The following is an 18,045-nucleotide window of genomic DNA, read 5'->3' as shown; positions in this document are numbered from 1 at the left end:
TTCCGTTTATTCTGTTCCTCAATCATTTAAACTGAAAGGCAGCGGAATCATAATGAAGATTCTAGGAAAATGCAATGTGTGTTTTCCACAGTTTTCTTTGCGTTTCATAGGCCAAACAAATATTAAGTCAATCAAATAATTTGTCTGTAGATTAATCATTATTTCTAGCCCTAGTTTAAAACCTTATCACACTATAAAACACTATGCACTACTCACACTATGTACCAGTATTGTATATGAATGCACGCAGCAGTCTTGCTCCTTGATTACAATATATTTAAGGAGACACTTTGCATAAGCAGTATGTGTATGGCCTAGTCTGATTGTACATTAGTCTTAATATGTGTGACATAGGATCTCAAGTTCAAACAAAAAATAAAACCATCACAGTTGCATCAAGCTAGTTTACATGTGTATTGGAACAGATTGCACATCCTAAAATCCTGCACTGACCCTTTAGCTCATTGTGTCACTAATTGCCAATTATCAGCGCAGCTTTGTCTGAACTTAAGTGTGCAGCATCTGGTTTGTGGGAGATAGAAAATTCTCGTTTTTGTGCGTGGAAAACTTTGTGCTGAGAGAGAGTGCATATAAAACACCGACTCCTGTGCGGTAACTGGGATTGTATGACATAAATGCTCACACAAACTCAGTTTCACCTTCTAGACATCACTAAGTAATTTACTTAACACAACCACAATCATTATTTAATCATTCTTTTCACTAATAAAAGATAGAAATCTCTCTCTCTCTCTCTCTCTCTCTCTCTCTCTTTCTCTCTCTCTCTCTCTCTCTCTCTCTCTCTCTCTCACCCTCTCTCACCCAAGGACACTGAGGCTCACAGTGGTGCATTATTAATTGGGGCCATATTTAAAAACAAGAGAACCACGTGGCATGAAGGGTAAAACTCAGCAGATCTACTAGATTTTTTTTTTCCAAGAAAGCCATTACTCATTTTCACTATGGAATATGTTATGAAGTGAAATAACTGTCTGAGATACTACACTGTAATAGATTGGAATTATAGACAACTACCAGCTGTTTATGCTATAAATATCACCCCAAAAAACACATGTTGTGATACTCTTCTTTTAAACAAAGGAGCTGTAGTGTTTTCAGAGGTGATAATTGCTCCCTTATTAAGTCACAAGTGATCTTTACCTCAGAGTTAAATGAGTCATGCTTGAAGCTGATGCTCCTTTCACAGAGGTTCTTTGTGTCATATATGGGTGCCAGATTCTGCAAAAGCGTGCATGCATGTAAACATTTTAACGTGCTGAGATTTTTTATTTGGTTATATCGATTCAACTACAGGTTCAGAAAAAAATGCACAGTGCATCTTAGTAACTACCAGTAGTGTTTGTCTTATATTTTAACTCAAGTTTAATATACACATATAAAGGCTGCAGAGAGGATATTGTGTCTCTGTGGAGTAACTGTGTGAGAGAATATATGGAGAATGGCAAGAAAGCTTCCAAAATTGTGGCAGTAAGTGAGAGGGTAGAGTTAGAGGGGGTCCTTAGGTCTTAGGTCTGTCTCTTAGTTCTTTTTCCAAATAAATTAGTTGTTTTGCTTCTAATCAGTCTCAGAATGAGGCTGGTGATGAAGTTTACTCACAAGTTTATCTACATGCATGTTACGTAATCTAAAGCCCTTTAATTCTATTTTTATCATGTTACTGCATTTAGGGGTTAGTTGCCTTAAATCCTTAAACACAAAATCATATACATCATGTAGAACATTTTATTCCTCTAAATGTGATGGTAGCTTAACCTTCTCAGCACAGCTGCACACTAGATATTAGCCAACTTTTGATAAAAACTTTCACTTTATAAACCTATGATAATGTTGCATAGACCAATGTGTGCTAAATGTGCTTGTGCTGTTGTTATTATTCTGTAAGATGCAGATTGATGTAGTCAATATACAATCTCATCACTCTTTCAATAACACCAGATTTATGTACAGTTAACATCATGTAAGTTTCCTTCCCTTCAACAGTACATGTGCATCTATACTGACAGCACTTATGGTAAGCAACCTGTGCTATTGCTCAATCTTTAGTAGAAAGGTTGTTCAACAGCTTTTCAGACTTTCAGATTGAAAAGAGCTTGGCCTCCAAGTTACAGTGTCAGCCATTATCCTTTTTAGCATTTTAAAATGTCGCTGAGGGAAGCTGGAAAATGCACTGAAGGTCTTGTCAATTGTGATCTGTAAGGAAACAATCTTACTGTATGTGCCTGATTACTGGATTTATGTATGTATGTATATATTTTTATGTGTTGTGGAAGGATATGCAGTATCTCCTATTCCTTTTTTTAAATTAAGTACTGGGGAGATTTTTAGATGAAATGTCTAATGTGCTTACATGCATGAAAATATAGAGATATTCCAATATACTTTCAGAATAAGGTTTGCTGTGTGCATGTGCGTTGATGTAGATCAGTGCACGCCCATGGACATCAGTGGGGTCCTTGGATGTGGCTAACGCCTGGAGGAGTTTAGGGCAGCAGATTGTGTATGGGTGACTCATCCAGCCTGGGTTCTCACTGGGGCTACTGCAGTGCAGTGTAAAAACTGTTCTGGATGGAAGATAACAGATGGGGTGGGACGCACAAAGAGAGTGAAGCAAGGAACGGGAGATGAAAGGGAGAAGAGGGGGAGATAGAAAGCTCCTGTGAGCAGGTAGACAGTAGTGGAAAGATGGAAGGCGAATTCAACCAAAAGAGACTGTCTTCAGGGATTTACCTTCTGAGCAAGCTTTAAGAAAATTTCTATAAGTTTAATTTTATCACTTGGTGTTTGTACTACAGCAGTCTATTGCTTTCAATTATTGTTTCGAGGCTCCATTATGATCCAGAAACATGGTGGTGAAGTTGTCAGGAGTGAGTAAGTGGGAACTTTAGAGTTCAAAGGTGTGGGATGACTTTTGGTCACTCATGTTTTTTCAGTGAAAGGTGCCCAGTTATGAGACACTTTAACACTAGATCTAAAATCACAAGTAGAACTTATATTTTCGGTTTGGCTTAAAAAAATAACTTAAACAGCAACAAAGATGTGAACATTGAACAGCTCTAGTTGGACTGATACACTGCTAGTTTTACTGTATCTGTCTTGTTGTTTTATGTTGTTTTGTTTTGTTTTATTTGATTTGGATGTTTTTACCTTTTTAAAAGTCTCACCAGAAGCTGCACATTACCCTGTGGCAACTAGTTGCCTTGTGTGCACTGCATCACTGTGTGTGACAGTGCTTGGCTGCATGTTTTCAGCATCAGTTAACTTTGCCATTATTTTTTCAAAATATAATCCGTTGGACTAAAATAAGGTCGAAAAATAGGATAAACATTTATAATAAGATGTGACTAACTGAACACTTTGAAGGTAAAATCAAAAAATGTTTAGCATAAAAGGATAATTTGGATATAATTTGTGTAATCAATGAATTCTTGCAGCTTACACAGTTTTTGGTTTTGTTTCTTTTCTTCTGTGAGCACAATTCTTTTTTTTTTTCTCTATGAAACTTCTGAGTTATCCAGGTCAAGGGAATACCTGCAGTAACAGTGAGAGTATATTGCTAGACAAGAGCATCATTATCAGTCACATTATGTCAAGTTGTAGTGTTGTTAAAATGTTGGCTTTCTACAACATTCTAACTATGATTAAGATTTAGAGAATTACACCAACAGTTGCAGTTTAGGAAATTTCACAATGAAACTTTATTAAAAGGAAAAAAGCTCATTGCAGATCTTTGAAGGAACTTCAGTCTCCTGCATGAGTCAGAAATGCTGCACACCCATCCATCACCTTGACCTCTACGACCTTACTTTTCGCCTCACTAAATATGTGATACATTTCTTCCTGCATTGGCAATGAAACTTGGAACTGGATTTAAATCGTGAGGGACAGAACCATCCCATATGGACATCGCTCCTGGGGATCCTGTGCTGAGCGTCAGCTGTAGATCTAGTGATTCCTGACTGTTATGTGCTTCTAAGTCAAGGGACTGAAACTGATGTTTATAGTAGTTTCCTTAAAACTCAATGCACTTGCCCCTGGCAACCCAATGCATCCAGTGTGAATCAGCAATGCAGTAGATTTGATGCTATGCTGGATCGAGTCCAGCTGTACTGTACCTGCAGCAATGTAACTCTGGAGCTTGTCATAAACTCAACACGACAATAAAAATGGTAGACCTTTGGCAGAAATGTGCAGATTGCATCCACATGCAGTAGCCAGAGGGTTGAAAACTGTACTGTGGAGTTCTCAGCGTTTTGACGTCAGCTTTGATCTGGAGGTTAATGACAGACAGGCGCGACGTGTGCCAGTCCTATTCTTAGCCTTGTCCTGTGGTTAGATGCTGTGGGCACATTTTAAATAAGAGCACTGGCAAAGTAAACTCATTAAATCCAAAAGGAATGTGAATGAACGAAATTTAGTCTGTTTGAGATTTGTCAGAAGAACGATGTGCTGAGTGATGAAAACATTGGTGCCTGGAAATCTGCAGATTCATTCATTCTTATTTTGACAGTGAATCGCTTGAGGTTTTTTTTGCTGTGGTTCATCGCTGTCTGTTGTTTCTTTCCCCTTTTCCTCTCCCTCCTTTCTCTTCTTCCCTCTCACTCAGCATCAGTATTCAGGCCATAGTTGATGTTTTATTCAGGGCTGTTATATATTCTGAGTATCAACCACTGCAGGAGAGATGGGCGATGGCTTTGGGCTTGAAAGGGAAATTCTTATTAAGCATTATGAAAATGTTTTCATTATGGAGAACATTAATTGACATTAATGGAGAAGATATCAAAGTTGGTCGTTTCATTTCGATTTCTCGCTTAATTTTTTTTACAATATTGACCATTAATGTGATCAGCATAAAAACCAGTCCATACTTATACACACACACGAATAAACACACACCTACTTTGGGGGCATTCAGGTCATATCATTATTTACCAAATTTATAACTGAGAAGCCTGCAGTTCTCACTTATCAAAACCCGGTTACCGTGTTGGTTATTAGCTTTTGTTAAAGCTGCAGATATTATATGGAAATAACATAGGTTTATGTAACATCATTTGAAGGTGTGGATGTGAATAGTCCTCTACAAGAGACCAGGAATTGCAGTGCGTTACGCTTTATGGAAACGCTTAACAAACCCAATCCTGGTGTAACTCTGGAATCATTTTTAACAAGTAAAAACTGACGGGGAAATGGAGGAGTGGACCCTAAGCAGCATCTTCAGCGATCAGCAGCTCCACCAGCTTCAGTGGTTGGTGGAGCGCTGCTGAAGGTCAAGTGTCCCTGTTGCCATCACACTGTCTCCAGTGCTTTATTGCTGTGGCTTCTGTATTTCTTCCTTGAAGGATCAATAGAGTGCTGTTTAATGAAATGAAATCAATCAATCAAATTTTGGGGGGATTTTTGCTATTGTAATTGCTGCTAACAATGACACTAGTAAGTGGAGAGAAGAGGAGTATGTTTGGAAAACAAGGGTAGAGGAGGCTTTGCTTTCAGACAGCTGGAGCCTCATGCCCTTAGTCTAATGCCTAATATGGCTTGTATGGGGACAGTAATGAGGGGTAGAAGAGAACAGTACACGTTTTCTTATATTTAAATGTCTGGTAAAGTCTTTTGGGTGGACAGCATTTCACATGCTCTATTTAAACAAACAAAAAGCACATTATTTGACCTAGACAAGGATGCACAGTAAACTCACGCACCCTGTGCAGACACACAGTCGTCCCTCCAGCTGCAGAGTAGAGACCGAATGGCTTGTCCGGGATTATAGTCCGATTAATCAGAGCACTCTTTGCATCATATTGCAGCTGTGTGTGACTCAGAATCAGAGCTCTACGGCAGTAATCTGTGAAACGTGCCGCATGTGCCGATCAGACTTCCAAATGTACCATGTGATGGAGTCAGAGATTTTATGACTCCTCCTTGCTGTTTTTATCATAGTAGTAATATTAGTTGTTTCCATCCGGGAATTTTAGGGTTGACACGAGTTCTATAATACCCCTTTATCTTTGCTTCACAAAAGAAAATTGCAGTCATACAAGGACGATCATTTGAAAAGATATCTGATACAGTATACAATCTGTTCTGGTATAGTTTTCTAAATTTGTTAACTCTTATTATATATAGTAATTATTTATTGCCAAACTCTTGTGTTGTAATTGCTCTAATGTTATTTTTGAACAATTAGTAATTATGCTGAAAGATATCATTTTAATTGGGTGGTGGTGGTGAAAAAGTTAGCTTCCTCTTACATTGAAATGGTCCAAAGAGTACAACAAAGAATGTATTTTCATCAAAATAAACCAAAATATGCCTATAATGAGATGAACAACATTTCCATGGTCCAGCATGGTGGAGTCCCACTAATCCTTTGGGAATGTATGTCTGCGTCATGCACCGGAGCTCAGCATAGAGTGGAAGGAAGGAAGCATGCACCCCGATGTCAGAAGTCCATCTGTCGAAAAGCTAAACATTAAGAGGCAGGGGATCCAAAGCAAAACCAACTCTGGAATGGTTAAAAAAAGAATAAGCTGAATGTTTTACGGGACCCTTTCCAGTCTCCAGATTTAAATATCATTAAAAACCTGTGGATAGATTTAAAGAAAGTTGTATAGACACACCAAGCAATCAATCCATTTAAAGCCACCATGACATATGGGCTGAATTTACACCTGAGGTGATAATAATATAAATGCTTTTTTAAATTATCATATTAATAATAATAATATATGATATATGAGTTACAGGAGAAGTTTAAAATTGTGCATTAATTAAAACTTTAAAGTGCCCCTTAGCTGCCTACAGTTAGATTATGCTTTCTTAGTTGGGTGAACAAAAACTTACATCAGCAAAACATACTGCAAAAATCCATGCTAATATGTTACATTATTTTCTATACTCTTTTTTTCCTTAATTATTTTGCCTTTGTGTAAGTAAAAGTAAGTTCACTCTTATATGATTGAATTAATATTAAACTGAACAATGCAACCCTTTCACAGGGAGTCAGCAATGTTTAAGTGTGGACTTTACATAAATAATTTACCTCCCCTATATATTATTAAACGCACAAACACGTTTTATCAAAATCATACTCTAAGACCCAACTGAGTTCTTCCAGCTTTTAGCATTTCAGTGTAAATGGCGTTTCCACCGTCAGGATTTAACTTTATCTTAACAACTTCACTTAAAGAGGAGATTTTTGGAAAGTAAGAAGGTTCTTTACTTAAAAAAAAAGCTTTAAGCTCCTTTTGCAGTCATAAGAAAAATGTTATGTTAAATTTCTGAACAGCGGCATTTAATATTCAAAGTAATGGTGGAAAAGTGTTCTAACTCAGCCATATTCTTAGGAGAACTGGTATGAATGGTTCTCTTTAGGTCATTCTACATCATCTCTGTTGGGTTGAGGTCTGGGCTGTGACTGGGCAGCTCCAAAAGGTGCATGTTTTGTCTCTTAGGCCATATTGCTGCTTCACTCCGCTTCTTCTGAGCTTCAGCTTGCAGACAGCCTCCCGAATTATCCTATTATCCTGTAGGATACCTACAGATAAACTTGAGAATTGAATTTCTGCTCCACATTGAAAAGCGGTCCAAGTCCAGAGGCAGCAAAGCAGCCTTAAATCATGATGCTTACTTTGGAGGCAACTCGGCTGAGTAGCCACAGTACCAAATCATCCCTATTTATAGACATTATGTCTAACTCTGGACTGATAATTGTCTCGTAATTATCTAATAAAGACTTAAGTCTTTGAGATTACCCTTTACAGCTACAAGCAAATCAACATCTTTGGTCATAGGTCTTCTGAGATCTCTTTTTTATGAAGCATGACTCACAACAGCTGATGCTATATGTGAATAGCACACTGACTCTGTTTGAGTGGTTTTAAAAGTCAAGGGATGTCTAAAACACACATCCCTTCTCATTTATTGATTGGACTCCATTTTGAGGTGTGACCTAAAAAGCCTGGTGTTACCATTACTTTTTCCACCATCCCTTTGTGTGTTTAATGGATGTGTTTAAAAAAGATGTGGAAAATCACACTTTTTTTTGTCTATTCAGCTTAGAAATATTGTGTTTTTTCTATATTTTTGACCTTTAAGATCAGATCACTTTTCACGATCACTTCATGCAGACTGCAGTGTGATTAGTTTGACTTGTCATTGATTGTGAGAAGATCAACAGCTTTTGGTTTGACCCTTCAGGGGTCGTCACAGCGGAACGTGCTCCGCGTGTTGATTTGACATGAGTTTTCTGCATTTTGTCCGTGCTCCAATGTTGCTCTTGGTTCCCCATATATTAGAAGATGTCAAAAATGGCATAAATTCACTGGAAAAAAAACTCTCAACCTGAACACTGTAACTGAAAGCTCCAAAAGACCCAATGGAGATTGTGAGATTGTGAAAATAACAGTCTTTTGACTTATAACCAGCCCTGAAACATACTGACTGAAGTACTATAGGCGTTTTACTGTTAGCAATTAGCAATGATACATTTATTGAATTTCCTCTGATAAAATATTTTTTCCTTTCGGCTTATCCTGTGAGTTCAGGGGGATGGGCTGTTGGGTGTTCAGTGTCTTGCCCAGAGACACTTCGACATGTGGTCAGGAAGAGCAGATGAGTAGGTAACGATCAGTTTACAATGGTACAGTATAGGATTTTTTCAATAGGAGAAGCTGGGACCAGTTTGATTTATTATCATTTATGTTTATATTCTACAGTGCACATCTCTCTGTGTATGAATATAATGTAATGAAACATAATATGACATAATCTGAAATAGATCAGACATCATCATTATTCTGTGTATTGTGACATTTCTGGTTTGTGTGTTACCTACTTTTGTGTTTTTTATGGACAGGAAATTTAATCAAAACATTCAAATAGTCAGTATTAACTGTTCAGTATGTTAGTCATTTTCCTTTTATAATGTCAGCTGCAGGATGAATTCATATTATTGTTTATTTTTTGAAGGATTGGTGCAGTGTGGTTAAAGTACTGTGGTAGTGTTCAGAGTGTGTGAGGAACCTGGTCCTGGCTGTTTTATTGATCTGTGTAAATATACCACTGCTTGCTTCCTCCAGGACCCATTATGTTTTTGTTGTTTTTTTATTTGTATTTTTTATGTTGCTGTTGGATGGTTAGGCTTCCATCTCCCTCAACAATAATCTCATTCTTGTGTTGACTTTAGGGACCTTGACTAAGTGTTTGGTGCGTTAGTGTTTCCTCTGCTCTCGCTGACCACAGACACAGACTGTACTCTACTGCTAGATTGTTATTGGATCTTTGTTCTGATGGTGCTACCACAGTTTCTCTGCAGGCATGCAGCCACACCATTTACACTCTGACGCACTGTTCTCTCTCTTTATCTTGTTTGTTCTCCTGCTGTTTCTCCAGATCGTTTGTGACTCTTATCAGGTCTGTTCTCTGATGTGTTTATATTATTAGCTACAGTGTTATAGTATGACAGTGCAGTGTATCTAGCTAGTAATACAAATACAATGTAATATAATATAATATTATGATATCTGTAGTGGTGCTTGGAAAATCTGTGAACCCTTTAGAATTTTCTCTTCTTCTAATTCTCTCTGCCGCTGTCATCCATTTCCATCCCACTATGTCCTCTGTGTCTTCCTCTGTTACACCAACGTCCTCCATGGCCCGTTTCACAACCCCCTCCTTTGGATTCCTCCTGTCCTTCTGTCCTGTAACTCCATCCTCAACATACTTTTCTTTATATACCCTGCGTCCCTCCTCTCCACGCTTTAGAATTTTCTCTATTTCTACATAAATTTGACCTAAAATGTAAGCAGGCTTTTAATCCATGGCCTAAAAGTAGACAAAGGCATCCCGGTCAAACAAATTTGACAAAAATTAAAAATAATAGTTGTTTGGCAAACACAACTTAGCTGCTGTGAACCTCTTTTGCATTAATAAATCCAACCGTTAGAAGAATTGTTTAGTTGATCAGCCCTGCTTATTAGCATGGAGAGATTTAGTCTATTCCTCATGACAAAACAGCTTTAACTTAGCGGCTTATCTCGGTTGGCATCTTTGCTTTACCTAGCTGTGTCAGGAAGTCCCCACCCAAAAGTTTAACAGTTTAGGATAAAGTGAGGATTTTGACTAGGCCTGTTTAAACTTTAAATTTGCTGTGCTTTAACCTTTTTTTGTAGAACAACTTATGTGTTTCCGGTTGTTGTCTTGATGCATATTCCATTTTCCGTTAAGCTTGAGTTCATGGATTAATGCCATTAATTCATGGATAGAGATTTTACCTTAGAATTAGCTCGTACTACTCAGAACCAATACTGTAGCTACATCAAGGAAGGAACAAGCTGTCCTGGTCCAGAGACAGCAACGCAGGCCCAAATCCTGATGCTGCCATAACCATGTTTTATTGATGGGATAAGTGTCTCATGTCCTTTGTAACCCTCTTCAGTCAACAATTCTTCAGAAATTATTTTACCTTTGTTCAAGCCATGACACACGTCTACCAAGCTGTGTTGTCAAGATTGTCAGCTGATGGTGTGTAGCAACAAAAGTTTTGTTTTCTTATTTAAATCAGGACCTACATGAAGAAAAATATCCTTTTGTGTGGGATTGTGTGTGTATTAGTAAAATCAATTTGTGTAAAAGGTCGAACACAGAAACCTCAGATGCACACACCAGCAAGGCAATTTCCTGAATAGATTCCCTATTCCCTAGCTCTATTCATAAACTTCCCTTTTTTCCTGTAACCATGTTTCCCTCAACAAATCAAGACAGCCGGTCATCATAAAATGGTTAAATTTAACTAACCTGACCATGAGCCTTCTTTCTGGATTTGTTGATTATAAAGCCCTAATATACTGCAGAGCTTACTGCAGGGTGACCAATCTCATTGAATCACTTATGCATTACTATGTGCTTTGCTTATGTATTATAATATTGAAGATTGTTATATTTTATGTGTATGCCATTCGCTCATAGCTATAACTCACCTCCAGAAATCCTTTGGTCAGATTAGATGTAAATCAAAATCGACAGGACAAAATCAAAGACTAACTGAAGGTGGAGCTGGTTTAATATTAGTTTTTTATGACTAATAAACTGACTCAGGGATCTATAGAACATTACTTTGCTGGCCAACAATCTTTAGAAAATATTATGTGGTCACAATTATGTGGATTACAGTTGCATCCACCCTCACAGTGCAGGCAGCAATAACTGTTGTCAATTCTGATTTTCAGTGTTTATTATCCTTGGCAGCACTTTCATTACACCCACGCAGATTTAACTTGTGACACAACCAGGTAAACAACAAAGCAACACTACTATAAAGCTACTATATAAATATAATAGGTTTCCATTGAGCAGTCAAGTCCTCTACAAGGCTTTAAGCTCTGTCATTATCTCTTCTGAGAGGCACACTCGCTTTTGAAATCGAAATTGCAGAGTGGCAATCAAGTACAGAGAGAGAAAGCTGCAGTAGTGTGTTGTTGATGTAGCTGGATGTGCTTCATTGCTGTCCGTATTGTTTGTGTGGTGTGTGTGTGTGTGTGTGTGTGTGTGTGTGTTTGAGTAAATAACGAGTTACTCAGAGTGTTATTTATAAAATCATTGTTTCGTTACGTTCCTCTTTCACCTCTTTCTGGGTAAATGAAACTGACTTTAGCTTTAACCAAAATATACAGATTTTGGAACATTTCTATTCTAATTATACTAATGTTGTGTGTAAATATACTTTCTATTATTTATGAATGTTGAGCCTGTAATCATAATAATATTTTACCTGTCTGCTGTTATGCTGTTTACCAGACGCAATGTCAAGATGGAACCAGATTCATTATAGAGAAAGAACAAAGAAAGTGAGACAGAAATAGATGTCAGTCAACAGCTGACAATAAGAAATGTGCAACAAAGCCAGTGAATCATATTTAAATGATATCAAGAGTATGAAACACAGGGAGTCTTACACACTTTTGTTCTGCCTGGGCAGAGCTGTAGTTGATTAGAGTAGAGTAGAGTGTAGCTGTAGAGTGTGATTGTTGCATTGGCAGTGCTGACGTCATTGGCGGACAGTAGAGGTGATGCTTCTCATGAATGAAGGATTCATTTCTTTACTTAGAGCTCCATAAAGAACTGTACTCCCGTGTTACTATTTTGATGAATAGTATAACTGTCTTGCTAGTGCTGTAACAATAACCGACTAATGCCTCTTTGTTCATATGCGGATATTTACAGCAAAGGGATCCACTAATATTAGTCACGACAATCTCACACTCACACACAAAATCCATCTCTTCATATATTCCAGCAAAAGCTCACCATCCCTCATGTCATGTGCTACTTATACTCCATCTTTGTCTCGTCATCGTCACGCGTATCCCTGTGCTCAACTCTGCCACGCTTTCTTCACACACACAGTGCCAGCTGGTTCTCACTCAGCTTCCTCCTCCCCCCGTTTACCGAGCACTACATGGATGGATTGGTGCATGTGCGCGCACATCTCCCCAGCTACAGACTCATCTCTGCTGTTACATAAGAGCCATGCAAAGGCTTACAAATCAGATTATTTTAGCCACGGGTCACACACTCAGAGAGGATGGAGGTCACTGAAGCAACACGGCCAACCAATAGACTGATGTTGGCATTAAACTGGACAGAAGAAACACCTAGCACCCGGCCCTCTCTGGGTGTTTTTGTACTATGTGTACCTGAGAAGTGAGGTAGGCATCAGATATTGTCTGAACCGAGCAGCTAATTTAGGGTTACCCCTGGTGTTTCCTAGTAGGCTGTGTAATTGCTTGTTTCTGTTTGGTTTGTTAAACATCACAACAAGCGGCCCCGTCGAGTTTTCTCCACACTAATGCTACCCCCAGGTTGTCATGTTCTGCAGGATTACTATCATTCTGAAACAGATTTAGCTGGAGCAGGAACCTGCCACCCCCCTTCAGCTGTAAATGCCAGGATTTAACAATAACACGTGGATGTTTGCGAGTGCACAGGTCTGTTCTCAGGACAGGCAGTGCAATTATAGGCTCACTCCTAAGTAAAGTATTGTTAACCAGGCACAGTTTGGTCTTTCTGGTGTTGTATCCGTTGAAAACCTGATCAGCCCAAGTCAAGGTCTAACTGTGGCAGTGTAGATTTCACTTCAGGTGAATGTAGTTAGACACACTATTGAGTCACAGCCACAGCAGTCAGTACCTGTATAGTTGGTGCAGAGTTGCATCTAAAACATGACAATGACAACAGCAAGGCTCTGAGGGTGAGACAAAGATGTGGCCACAGTCATGCAATTGTTTCATGAAGAGGTTTATCTTCTGACTGCAGATTGTACCAAAGCTTTTTGTTTCTGCAGGAGACCTTAAAACCTTTATCGTCTTTTCCTCTTTCATGACATACCAGAACAAATACCAAAACAAATGAGAGGGTAAAATGTAAGGAGAATATCAATGTTTCTCTCTGACATATTTGGAGATGCATCCACTCAGATCCTTCCCAACAGGGCAGAGAGGGGGCAGTTAGGGAGCAGGGAGGTGGAGGAAGATAGGGATGCTTTAATGCTTTCAGGCAGTCAGATCCTCTTCTAGTATTGTCCAGCAGCAGGGGCTCTTCTCCTAATAGCCTCACTAATCACTCTTGTCATTTTTAATCTCCCTCTTCCACCCTGGGTATATTTAAAGCAGGACCTCAGTGTGCCTGGCTAGGATTAGACTAGCGAGCAGAAGAGGAGAGAGGAAGCATTGGAGACAGGGGGGAGGAGACCAGCAGCAGAGGAACACTCCTAGTGTGCCTCACACTGGGCGCCACGTGACTGACAGTACAGTTGTGAAGGCTAAAAGTACAGGCTGATAGATGAAGAAACATGAGTGTGATGATGAGTACAAAGCAGGAACCCTTTACTGTTTTGAACAGATCACCATCATCTGAGCTGAATTACAGTATGAACAGCAGGTCTGTGTAGGAGGTGGACAGATGGACCTCTGCATTCATACAAACATTATCAAAATGCAAAACCTTATTTAATTTGCAAATTAAAGCCATCTAGTCTGTTTTGAAAAAAATGATTTTACAAAAAGTGTAATTCTATTTTCACCTGCATTAGTCATATTGTTCTACATATCTCAGCAGCTGTCAGAAAGATATTTGTCATGTCCCACTCAGGATGGAGAACGGTGGTGATCCTTTGACCTTTTCCTTGGTCAATATGTCCAGTACTTTAGTTTATGGTGAAAAGCCTGTGGAACTAATGGCATTACTACTTTTTGTTCAGCGGAAATTACTAAAGTCCTCATGATATCAGGCCAAACCTAGATTGTGAACGTTTTAGTACTTAGCTCAAAGACTAGCTGTGTATAGCATCTGTTTTTTGCTTGTTTTTGGTTGTTGTTATTTTGTCTGGTCTGCATCACACATTCAAACTATTAATAGATTTTACAAAGCTGGTCAAAGATTCTTTGATTTTATTCTTTGATTCTAGAATTATTAAAATGTTTTAAATATGGTCGTCAGTCCATGCAACTATTAGCTGAGATGTGGTTTCAGTAGGGGCTTCCAAATCACAGGTACTGCGCAGCAACTTGGCAAATAAAGGACAAATAAATACCAGCTTTTATTCCTGGCTCTTAATGTGGCAACCAGTAGGACATTTTGGGTAAAAACACCATAAAGGTCAGTCCTTCCAGAAATGTATGATTCATTCAACTAATCCCCTGTAGATTTTGTGCAATCTTGCAGTTTAAAACATTAGAACATTGCAACATGCATTACAATTTTTTTTTTTAGAAAAGCTGTGCACGAAATCAGGCGGTTTAGGCCACAACAATGAAAAAGGTTAATGAAATCCTGGCGGAATTTAATAGTCAACTATTAAGAAAAACCTTTTAAGGAGTAAATAGACATTAGCTGCATAAAAACAGTTAAAAAGCATAAAAACAGCATACTGCAAAAGAAATAAGCCAGTAACTCCACTGTTTGTGAATGCATAGATATGTTGTATGCTGATCCAACTGAGAAGCACAGTATAATCCAGGACTTCAGTTTAAAAGTAACAACAGTGTTTCTCAGGTTGGTTTTCTCGTCAGTCATTTAATAGTATTAGCTTAGGGTGTCTTAGGTTTAAAACTGTGCAGGAGTGTTTTCATTAAGCTGTGTGGGCAGTTCTCTTTATAGAGATACCAGCAACCTGGAGGCGAGTTGTCTCTACTGAGTAAATATAGCAGAGTGGGATTCAGTACCTGGAAATAGTTCGTTTTAGGACAATTGAAGGAAAATGTACATTTTTGAGTGTTGGATAAAACCACAAAGCTGTAATTTCAATTCCAGTTTTAAAATATTCTGTGGTAAAAATCCTTTTTTTGGGTATAAGATTTGATCATTTCTGTTTTTATTTCTCCTTAATTTTCATATTGATTTCTTTACCATATTGTTTTTGTCACCTGAAGCCCTCTGTTTACCAACAGATTTAATTTAAGGACACTAGTGCTGTTCAATCCTAGACATACACACACCGACAACCATTCACAAACCTGGAGAGAGCCCAAACAAGCACAGGGAGAACATGCAAACTCCACACAGAAACGCTGCAGCCAGCACCATATTGATTTTTTGCTGATTTGGTTTGCGTGACCACGCAAAAACCACCCCCCGGTGGTTTTCATTGTTTTGTACCATAGTTAAGATCGAATAGCAAGTGCATTTTCCACTTCACCGTTTGCAACATTGTGACTCCAATGGTAATGTTGGTGTATTGATTCGGAAAAAATTGTAATAATTTCAATTGGTCATTTGGTTTGACACACACACAATAATGCCTGTGTTAGCATTTAGCACAAAAGCCTACAGTGCTAAAGTGCAGCCTCACAGGGCCACAAGCATGACCTTAGTCATTATGTTTTTTTACATGGTCCCACTGGATGTTTAATATTACACTCAAATAAATGATATTTATTTTATTTTCTATTTTAGACAGAAATATTACTGTAAGTCTTCTGCCATGATAGGTCCCTCTCTACTCTCTACTTAAGTGTTTTTGCTTGATGTTTTGCATGTTCACTGTGCACTTTCTCAGTTACTATATATGATGAGTAAACCTTCAAATATTGACAGCTTGTGTCCAGCTAATAGACTTAACATAGATTAGATACATTAGATAATAGATGTAAGATGTGAATTTAGTATTTTAACGTTTGTGTATGAAAACATATCTTGTTCTCTCCATGTCTGAGGAGAACCTTTAAATTAAATCATTAAAGTAGCCAGTGGTGATTAAATGTCTGCAGTGCATTAGGAATGGCTCTGACTTCTGCATCAATCAGCTGCATGTGAATTTATTGGTAAGTATCAGCTCCATGGGTGACAGGCTTCATTACTGGTGACATCACGCCACGTATCTCCTACGCCACTGCTGTTGTTTTCCAGCGGATTTTATTTGTCCTTGTAAGGCTCCCTTACACTGCTATGGCTGTTCTGTTCATCTTGTTGTGTCCTCCTCTGCAGATGAAGAAGAGCAGAGGGAGAGTAAAGACAGTGGAGAGGGAAAGGAGAGATGGATTGAGTGAGGGGAAGATTAGAGGAAGAAATAGGAGATGACACATTACTGGTCTCCTGGCTAATTGTTGAGTTTGATCACATTTACATAATGTGTAGCACGGGACTAAAGGATCCTCAGTTACATGGTCGTTGCCTGTTACATTATGCAGAGTGTGTGAATGTGCCTGTTCATGCATATTGTCACCACCTGGCGTGCATCTCCCTTCCATCATTGTAGTGAACTGTTGTCTCGTCAGTTTGCAGGCAGCAGGGCTCAACATAAGCCCTGCCTTTGCTCTCCACTTTGCGAGTGTCTTGACAGTAGTCATTGGCAGCAGCCTGCACAGCAGCACTGTTCCTCTAAGTCAAAACAGCCACTAACAGCTCATCACTATTTCTTCAGTTACTCTCCCTCTGCCAGGTCCCCAAAGGCAATGCTCGTCTTTTTTTCTGTCCATTTAACTATAGAAACAACCGACTTCTACCAACTCTGACTTCCTGGCCTCTCTCTATAAGCCAAAGAAATCACGGGTATTGGAGACATACAAACTCCCACACAAACATACTTTAAGATGCAGCTTTAATTTAGACCTTTGAATACTTTTTGATGTCTTTGTGCATCACCCAAGGCCAATGCTCTTACTACAGTCTTCAGTCATGGTTCTCAGAAGTTATGTGGGTTTATTTTTAACTCGGGTGTGTTAACAGGAATTGCACATCTGACCCCAAGTTTCCTGTCTTTACAAATAACTGTGTGAACTACAATATCTGTCAAACCTGTTGTGGACATGCACAGTAATCATCTATGTTTGGGATATGAGATCTCTATAATAGGAAAGAATAATATGAGTCTCCAGAAGACTTCGCAAAACAGTGATTGTTTTATTATACACAGCCATTTTACACCACTATTTATTTTATTACAGGACTGCCTGCTGATAAGATTAGTCTCCACAACTCAAATCGCTCCAATTCTCTCCGTAAAGTTACCTTTGTCAGGTCTGAATACACATATCTCAGCTCCGATGACCTTTAAGTCAGTGTGTGTGTAGTGCAATCAAATGAAACCCAGTTTCTACATAAAACATAGGCCCCTGTGTCACATCATGTGCCTTATGCATCTGAAGCTATATGGTAATTACATGTAACTGCATCAGATTGGATCTTAGGTGTAAACTTCTACAGTATGGTATAATGCAGCTAACCACTGTTATTATGTTCATGGCTTGTGTTGGCACAGCTGTGTCTCACAAGGACAGTGCAAGGACAAAGTCTAACATACAGAATGCACTTGATTTTGCTGTTTTAAAGCCAAGTAAACCTTGGATTTCAGGAGCTCAGATTATAATTGTCTCCCAAGTCGTGGCACATCACCATTGGTCTTTGATCATCACGTCTGGAAGAAGAAATGGGAAACGACGGGAGAGAAAAGTAATGATAGAAATGATAGGAAGTTACAGATGCTGAGACATACAGTACACGCTCGGATTCCTGATGATGGGCAAGAGGCCGGTA

The 18,045-nt window shown here is 38.7% G+C and overlaps 1 protein-coding gene across 5 annotated transcripts in view; it reads left to right on the top strand.

Annotated features, from left to right (window-relative positions):
* sh3gl2a (SH3 domain containing GRB2 like 2a, endophilin A1) overlaps positions 1-18,045 on the top strand; it is a 34,187-nt gene that overhangs the window by 3,307 nt on the left and 12,835 nt on the right. For 4 of the 5 annotated variants that reach the window (XM_067498977.1, XM_067498976.1, XM_067498975.1 and 1 more), the window contains exon 1: positions 9,319-9,429. The exons of the other annotated variant lie outside the window; for it this stretch is intronic. In XM_067498977.1, the coding sequence (XP_067355078.1) occupies positions 9,334-9,429 (96 nt within the window). In that variant the 5' untranslated portion in view covers positions 9,319-9,333. Of the gene's footprint in view, positions 1-9,318; positions 9,430-18,045 lie in introns of those variants that run through there. 5 annotated transcript variants of the gene reach the window in all.

Source organism: Channa argus, chromosome 3 (assembly GCF_033026475.1).
Source record: "Channa argus isolate prfri chromosome 3, Channa argus male v1.0, whole genome shotgun sequence".
NCBI classification, from domain to species: domain Eukaryota; kingdom Metazoa; phylum Chordata; class Actinopteri; order Anabantiformes; family Channidae; genus Channa; species Channa argus.
The sequence above is the reverse complement of the archived record's forward strand: the minus strand, read 5'-3'. Positions and strand labels throughout refer to the sequence as shown.